The 9,377-nt window shown below is 35.6% G+C and overlaps 1 protein-coding gene across 1 annotated transcript; it reads left to right on the top strand.

The window, feature by feature from the left end:
* The first annotated feature begins 7,260 nt into the window (after nucleotides 1–7,260).
* LOC139853749 (uncharacterized) lies at nucleotides 7,261–8,309 on the top strand. Its single transcript, XM_071843113.1, has 3 exons — nucleotides 7,261–7,552; nucleotides 7,732–7,929; nucleotides 8,011–8,309. The coding sequence occupies exons 1-3, from the start codon at nucleotides 7,261–7,263 to the stop codon at nucleotides 8,307–8,309; spliced, it is 789 nt and encodes a 262-aa protein (XP_071699214.1).
* Nucleotides 8,310–9,377: the final 1,068 nt, after the last annotated feature.

Genomic DNA, 9,377 nt, shown 5'->3' with positions numbered 1-9,377 from the left:
ACATATTTATGAACGATAAAACTAGGTGTTAAACACCGAAATTATTGTTACCTCGGAAAGGACATAAATTGAGAAACAACTCAAAATGTTAGAATTCATTTAAAATGGAATAGAGGACAATAAAAAGGCAAAGAAAGGAAAATAAAAGCCAAGTGTGGGAAAAATTTACCAAGTTATTTAAAACATATATCACATATTTTTGTACAAATAACTGAAGATACTTTTGTTTTGGACAATTTTATCAGTTTTACCCAATTTCTTATAATATATTTGAAAGAAAAGATGAATCTACACGTTGAATCAATTCCATCATTAAAAGGAAGTAAAGTCTTCCGAAAAAGAAACGCGCTTCTTGATTTAGGTCAGGAAGTTGTCGTCCAGACCAGTTGTAGAGTCTACGAAAAACCTTGAAAAGTTTTCTCGAAAATCAGCTGGAAATCCACGGACCTCAGCATCAAACAGGGTCGCCAAGTGGTCAGACTTATCCTAACCATGAGAGGATCTGTCTCGTAAAATGAGGAGGGCACAGTGCAAATTAGCTTGATAAGACTAATGAATCAGATCCCCGGAAAGGATAATCTCCTTAAAAATCAAAAATCAGCTTTTAAGCCTGATATTACTCAATCCTTGAGATTGACCTTAAAGATTGAGAATTACAAACTCATGGAATTCGATGATATCTAAACTCGAGCTTGAACGAGAAAATATTTTGATCAAAATTACAAACCGATTTGTTTTCTGAAAACCCATTTTTAATGCGTTCATTACCATTGAACGTAAAATCCTAGGAATTCACCTGGAATTCATTAGGTCACCTGAACCAAATCGGGTGTCAACTGTAAGAACGGTGGTTGCATAGCATGGTCGAAGACAGGACCTTGTGCCAGACTGAAAAACTATAGGGTGATCTTTACTATTGCTCCTACAAAGGATAGTAATTGCATCCGACACGTTATAGACCATAATTAAAAGCATGTCACGGGACATTGCCTTAACAATTGCTTGTTCAACGCTTTCCTTTACAACCGAACGGTAGTTTACCGAAAGGTAATATACAGAGCAAGTATACTGGTCGTGTTGCTTTCCCAATACAAGGTTAACAAGTGGGTGACACAAAACCGCAAGTTTTGAGCTAAAATTTTCAAATCTAAAAACCAACAAACCCACAAAAACAATTTGCAAACACCGGTGAAGGGTTATTCCAGAAAACTTATCTAGGGTAAAATCTAGATTTAATTTTCAAAAGATCAAATATTTTCATAAAGATCCAATTTCCTTAAGGATCTAAATTTTCATAGTCATGTGGGACTGTAAACCACATCGTTACTACCATTGTTCATACCGCCGTATAAAAATTACTGATGTACAAAGTGTGAAGAATAAAGAAGTGATTCTAGTATTTTTATTTTAAGACTATATTGCTTGAGGACAAGCAACGCTCAAGTGTGGGAATATTTGATAATGCTAAAAACGAACATATATTTCATAGCATTATCCCTCAATAAAGACAAGCTTTTAGTTGCAATTGTTCTATTTACAAGTGATATTCGTTTAAATAATAAAAGGTGAAGACAAAAGACAGATTCGACGTTTTGAAGACGCAAACGACCAAAAAAGCTAAAAAGTACAAAGTACAATCAAAGTGGTTCAAATTACTGATGAGAAACGTCTAAAGATTCCAAGAGTACGAACCGCAAAATGCAAAATATAAGATATTAAATTGTACGCAAGGACGTTCGAAAATCCGGAACCGGAACCAGAGACAACTTTCAACGCGCAACGCAACGGAGCAAAAATTACAAGTCAACTATACACATAAATATAATATAATATATAAATAAATCTTAAAATTATTTATATATTATATATATTTAATAAAACCATCGGCAAGAAGAAAACAACAACATGTGAGCTATCCCAGCTGGCCATGCGATCGCATGGCCAGGAAGAAGAAAATCCATGCGATCGCATGGCCCCAAATTGAGGGTCAGGTCCTATAAATTTCGCAGTTTTGGTCGAACAAAAACACATCTTTTTCTTTCTCCATCTCTCAAACGTATATATATATATATATATATATATATATATATATATATATATATATATATATATATATATATATATATATATATATATATATATATATATATATATATATATATATATATATATATATATATATATATATATATATATATATTAATTTTAATTTTAATTTTAATTTTAATAATAATAAGGGTATGTTAGCGAATGTTGTAAGGGTGTAAGTCGAAATTCTGTCCGTGTAACGCTACGCTATTATTAATCATTGTAAGTTATGTTCAACCTTTTTAAATTAATTTCTCGTAACTAAGTTATTATTATGCTTATTTAAGCCGAAGTAATCGTGATGTTGGGCTAAAATATTAAAGATTGGGTAATTGGGTTTTGTACCATAATTGGGGTTTGGACAAAAGAACGACACTTGTGGAAATTAGACTATGGGCTATTAATAGGCTTTATATTTGTTTAATTAAATGATTGTTTGTTAATTTAATATAAAGATTTACAATTGGACGTACCTATAAATAACCATATACACTCGATCGGACACGATGGGCGGGATATTTATAAGTATTAATAATCGTTCATTTAACCGGACACGGGAATGGATTAATAGTCAATGGACTTATTAAAACATGGGTGAATTACATACAAGGAAAATTGGTGTAATTATAGTTTAAGTCTCCAATTAGTTGAAATATTTGACTTCGGATATAAGAGTAATTTGACGAGGACACTCGCACTTTATATTTATGACTGATGGACTGTTATGAACAAAAACCAGACGGACATATTGAATAATCCAGGATAAAGGACAATTAATCCATGGTAATAAACTAAAATCAACACGTCAAACATCATGATTACGGAAGTTTAAATAAGCATAATTCCTTTATTTCATATTTAATTGCACTTTTAATTATCGCACTTTAATTTATTGTCATTTTAATTATCGTACTTTTTAATTATCGCAATTTTATTTATGGTCATCGCACTTTTATTTATCGCAATTTCATTATCGTTATTTACTTTACACTTTAAATTAAGTCTTTTACATTTTTAATTTTTTACATTAGGTTTTAACTGCGACTAAAGTTTTAAAATCGACAAACCGGTCATTAAATGGTAAAATCCCCCTTTTTTTAATAATAATACTACTTTTATATATATTTATATTATACAAATATAGTTTTAAAAATATAGCGTTAAACTTGGCTAGCTCCTCGTGGAACGAACGGACTTACTAAAAACTACACTACTGTACGATTAGGTACACTGCCTATAAGTGTGTAGCAAGGTTTAGGTATATCCACTCTATAAATAAATAAATAACTTGTGTAAAATTGTATCGTTTTTGATAGTATTTTGTAGTAAAAATATAACTATTTTGTACCCCTTCGCTTTAACATCACCATGCGATCGCATGGCCACTTGGGACAGCTCACATCCTTTTGTTTTCTTGTTTGCCGACGGTTTTTAATAATATAATATAATATATAATTTTATATAATTATATATATATTATATTATATTCATGTGCATAGTTGACTTGTAATTTTAGGCCCGTTGCGTCGTGCGTTGATAGTTGGTTCATGTCCTGGTTTCGGATTTTCGAACGTCCTTTCGTACGATTAGATATCTTGTACTTTGCATTTTGCGGCTTGTACTCTTGTAATTTTTAGATATTTCTCAGCAATAATTTGAACCACTTGGATTGTACTTTGTACTTTTTAGCTTTTTGGTCGTTTGCGTCTTCATATCTTCGAATCTGTTTTTTGTCTTCACCTTTTAATATTTAAACGAATATCACTTGTAAATAGAACAATTGCAACTAAAAACTTGTCTTTCTTGAAGAATAATGCTATGAAATATATGTTTGTTTTTAGCATTATCACCTTCTTTGGGCAACTTCTCGTTTTTTTTTTTTGCCTTTATTAGAGACTTTGCTCGTTCAAAATTATTATTACTATTATCATTTTTTTTGCATACCCTTTCTTCATAACTTTTGTTATCTGTTCCTGGTGCCCAGAGAGGAAGTGACGATTCACTTAAAATAGGTCTTTGACCTATCAAAAACAGTCAGGGTTCGGAATCTTTTAGCAAGTGCTTTTGAAGCGAATTTGATCGATCTATCTCTTCATTAATCTCTGGATCTTTTGATAGGCAGAAAGGGAATGAAGGTGAATAGGTAGTGTATTTTTGGGAGTGAATTTGGGGTGAGTATTTTTGATTCATCAACTCTTTATGTGAGTTTGTCGGTTTTAAATTGCGTGGAGTGGAAACGAAAACGGATGGCTTTTTGTCTTCTCTATTCAGAATGATTTCGGAGGGAGCATCGCACCTGCACCACGTATGGCGCTTACTAACCATTGGCCTTGAAACGTATGTCAATACCAAGTTCTAACTCAAATCGTACACCGGCACGCTCATCAATTGAATTGACAAAGTACTGCAGATTTGATGGGTCATACAGATACTTTGGGTCCAAGAGTCCTCACTTTTTTGTTTGGGAGTAAGGTTCGTGTTTGGTCATGCGTAGCCTTTTACATATTTTTTCGAAAGAAATCTTTTGACATAAACCATGAGTTTTAGCTTAATCGTTCCGTTCTAGTAAATGTTCCGAAAACTGATTTCTAGCAATTTTATAGAATCTTTTGGGTAAAACGAGGTAAGAATTTTTCGAAATTACCTAAATATTCTTTGCTAATCACTTTTAGACAAAAGAATTTTCCAAAACTTTGGCGTTTTACGATTACTTGTCCTTAAACCTTTACCCAATACCCCACACTTAGAAGAACATTGTCCCTAATGTTCTCTAAAATAAAATATTTTAATATTTTATAAATTAAGGACAGTTCTTCTAGAATCTCCAAGTTTGGTGCGGGGATGACCCCACACTTAGAGATTTTAGTGCGTGATAATTGAAAGAGATTTAAGGAAATATTACTTCCCTACGGTCAGGTTACTCTCCTAGTGCTGGGCTTTCGGGCTCCTAATGCTGGAAAGGACCAGTCTCTTTGAAAGTTTTTTGCATGTCTATAGATTTCTATACTAAGTTAGGGTTACCTACTACTGTGCTGCCTGAGCCTGTTAGAGTAGAGGTATCTGATGGTAAGATGATTCCAGTCACAACATATGTGTTTGGAGCTACTATAGAAATTGATGGTAGACCGCTTGCTATGTTCTATTTAGTGTTTCATATCTCAAGCTTTGACGTAGTGTTAGGGATGAACTGGATGAGCCTACATAAGGCCTACATTAAGTGTGATATGAATATTGTGACCTTCCGTTTGACCGACGAAACCCGTATTGCAGCCCGAGGGGAACGAAATGGGTTCCGTTTTCCGTTGATATCTATGATGAAGGCGAATAAGTCACTCTCTATGGGGTGTGAGTCTTTTATGGCTTATGTTATTGATGCTAAGATAGAGAAGAGATCTGTTACCGATATTCCGGTGATTTCAAAATTTCCTAAGGTATTTGCTGATGAGTTACCGGGGTTACCACCGGTAAGAGAAGTAGAGTATAAGATTGAGTTGGTTCCTGGAACAACTCCAGTAGCTAAGGCTCCTTATAGGTTAGCTCCTTCTGAAATCAGAGAGATGATGTCTCAGATACAAGAATTGTTAGACAGAGGGGTTTATAAGACCGAGTACTTTGCCATGGGGTACGCCGATGTTGTTTGTAAAGAAGAAAGACGGTACTCTGAGAATGTGTATAGATTATCGGGAGTTAAATAAGAGGACGGTTAAGAACAAGTATCCGTTTCCTAGAATCGATGATCTATTTGACCAGCTTCAGGGTGCGTCGTACTTTTCGAAAATAGATCTTAGATATGGATATCATCATGTTCGGGTTGCGGAATCAGATATACCGAAGACAGCGTTCAGACGAGATATGGGCATTACGAGTTCTTGGTTATTTCATTTCGGTTAACAAATGCTCCGCAGTCTTCATGGATATGATGAATAGGGTTTGTAAACCGTATTTGGATCAGTTTGTTATTATGTTTATCGATGATATATTGGTGTATTCAAAGATAGAGACTGATCATGCCACACATCTTCGATTAGTGTTAGAGTTGTTAAAGAAAGAACATTTATACGCTAAGTTCTCGAAGTGTGAATTTTGGCTCCGAGAGGTACAGTTTCTGGGCCATGTTATCTGTGAGGCAGGTATTGAAGTAGATCCATCAAAAATAGAAGCGGTAATGGGTTGGAATTCAGCGAAGACGCTGCCGGAAGTTAATTGGGTCTTGCGGGTTATTATCGCAGGTTTATAAAAGATTTTTCTAAAATAGCGGGTCTGTTAACCAAATTGACTAGAAAAGATGTAAGTTTTCGATGTAGTGACCAACAAGAACAGGCTTTTCAGAAACTCAAACAGTTGTTTTATCAGGCTCCAGTGTTAGCGTTACTAGAAGGTTCAGATGACTTCATGGTTTATTTTGATGCGTCAATTGCCGGGTTGGGGTGTGTACTAATGCAGAGCGATAAATTTATCGCGTACGCTTCTCGTCAGTTAAAGACACACGAACGTAATTATCCGGTTCATGATTTAGAAATGGCGGTTGCGGTGTTTGCATTGAAATTATGGAGACACTACTTATATGGTACAAAACGTGTGATATGTATAGACCATAAGAGCCTCCAGTATATTTTCACGCAGAAAGAACAGAATATGCGACAAAGACGGTGGATTGAGCTTATAAAAGACTACGATTGTGAAATAAAGTATCATCCGGGCAAAGCGAATGTTGTTGCCGATGCTTTGAGTCGTAAAAAGACCGTGGAGACCGTGAAATTTATGAGAATTGAAATAGTTTCAGACCTTATTGAACAGATAAGACAAGTTCAAGCCCAAGCTTTATTGGAGGAGAATTTAAAGACTGAATTGATGACCAAAATAAAAGACCAATTGACTGACGATTTCAGAGGACTTAAGATGTTTAAGAACCGAATTTGGGTGCCTATGCTTGGAGATTTAAGAAAATTGATCTTAAATGAAGTGCATAAATTGAGGTTGACTGTCTATCCGGGTAGTACAAAGATGTATAACGAGTTGAAACTGATGTATTGGTGGCCAACGATGAAGAAAGATGTTGCTCAATTAGTAAAAAGATGTCACATTTGCGCTTAGGTTAAAGCCGAACACCAGAAACCTTATGGTTCTTTATAGCAGTTGAAAATTCTAGAGTGGAAATGGGATCACATTACGATGGATTTTGTGACGAAATTGCCTAGAACTCAGAGAAGTAATGATATGATTTGGGTAATTGTTGATCGACTGACAAAAAGTGCACACTTTCTAGCAACAAAAGAGACAGTTTCGTTAAGTATTTTGGCAGAATTATACTTAGAAGAGATAGTTAGTCGACATGAGGTTCAGTTGTCTATCGTATCCGACAGAGATTCAAGATTTGTGTCGAACTTCGGGAACAGTTTACAGAAAAGTTTAGGAACTAGAATAAATCTGAGTACAGCGTATCATCCACAGACCGACGGTCAGAGTGAGCGTACAATACAAATACTAGAGGATATGCTTAGATCCTGCGTGTTAGAGTATGGTGGGATATACATCTACCTTTGATTGAGTTCGCCTACAACAATACTTGTCATTCGAGTATTGGTATGCCGCCTTATGAGATGTTGTATGGTCGCAAATGTAGAACGCCGACTTGTTGGTTAGAAGCCGGAGAGAAACAGTTTGTAGATCTAGAATTAGTTCAGATAACATCATACAAGGTAGCGATAGCGCGTAAAAAGTTGAAAGCGGCACGTGACAGACAGAAAATGTATGCCGATCCACATAGACGTCCGTTAAACTTTGAGGTGGGTGATCATGTTTACTTGAAAGTTTCACCGTGGAAGGGAGTTATCAGGTTCGGTAAGTGAGGTAAGTTAGCTCGGAGGTACATTGGGCCTATCAAGATTATTCAAAGGATTAACGACCAGACTGTTGTGTTAGAGCTTCCAGCTGAGTTGGCAGGGATACACAACACTTTCAATGTATGTTATCTTAGAAAGTGTAAGGTTGATGATGAAATGCAACTGGTTTCGTTAAGCAATTTGAGGGTTGGCTTGAATCAAAAGTTAGTTGAAGAACCGGTTAAGATTGTCAATAGAAAGGTGACAAAGTTGAGAAAGAAAGAGATCCACGTCTATTTAACCATGACCAGATTGCGTTGGGAGACCGAAGAGCTGATGAAGGCTCGTTATCCACGTCTATTTAACCATGACCAAATTCCAAGGATGAAATCTCTTTAAGGGGGTGGATTTGTAACATCCTCATACAGGGCTAAGATGTAAGATGACCTTTTTGCCTTAGTCATAACTGTGTGGCTAATTATGCTTTTATTTTAATTATATATTTAGTGTTATTTTATTATTTGATTAAGACCAGTTTGTGACAAGGGTCACAGAACAGGTTCATTTATTTAATTTGAACTCCGTTAGAGCAGTCAAATTAAGTACGAAAGTTATCAGATAACTGGTAAATACCCGTGTGTGATGGGGTATTGTGTTTTAACACATATATAAGCCATGTACCAGCTCATTTGTGATGTTTCTTCCAGATTCTCCATTTTTACACACACACTTAAACCAATTCAAGAACCCTAATCTCTTAAATCTCATTTTTGTATTGAATCCTTGTGGGTGATCTGTTGGTTGTGATTTCAGTGTTTAAATCAAGGTAAATCTCAACCAATTTCGTGTCCAAATCAGTGAGTTTTGTGTTTTTAATTAGGTTTTGGTTAAAAATGGGGTTTTTGGTCAAATTTTGTGATTTTGAAGTTGTTTTGGCATAATCTGTTGGGGTTTAAGCCTCTTTATGTGTTATAAACGTTTCCTGAACGGATTTTAGTATTAAAACGTGTAGAAATCGAGATTTGGGTGGATTTGGTTCGAAACCCGTCAGTTTCTGCTGCTGCTGCACGAAGAACACAACCGTACGGTTGCAGCCTGCAACCGCACGGGTACATTGTGCAACCGTACGGGTGCATGTGCAACTGTACGGATTCAGCGGTGTTGATACAACCGGGCAGTTAGTGTGCAACCGTACGGATGGACTTGCAACCATACAGATGCATGTGTAACCGTACGGGTGTAGATTAGAACTGCAGTGTTGTTTAATCTGGCTGTTTTCTAGCCATATGCTGTCCGCGTGACTTATGATAATTATGATGTAAATTTTGAAAATGCATAAGTGTTAAGTAGACTTTTTAGCGGCGCTTTTTGATACTGATTTACTGTACTGTGTTTCGTTTGCGTTAACAGACAGAAACTAACTTGATTTGCCTTATGTTCAGGTGATAAGGATAAGGAAGTCGCTCA

Source organism: Rutidosis leptorrhynchoides, chromosome 6, assembly GCF_046630445.1.
Source record: "Rutidosis leptorrhynchoides isolate AG116_Rl617_1_P2 chromosome 6, CSIRO_AGI_Rlap_v1, whole genome shotgun sequence".
In the NCBI taxonomy this organism is placed as follows: Eukaryota; Viridiplantae; Streptophyta; class Magnoliopsida; order Asterales; family Asteraceae; genus Rutidosis; species Rutidosis leptorrhynchoides.
Note: the sequence above shows the minus strand (reverse complement) of the source record. Positions and strands in the feature narration are given on the sequence as shown.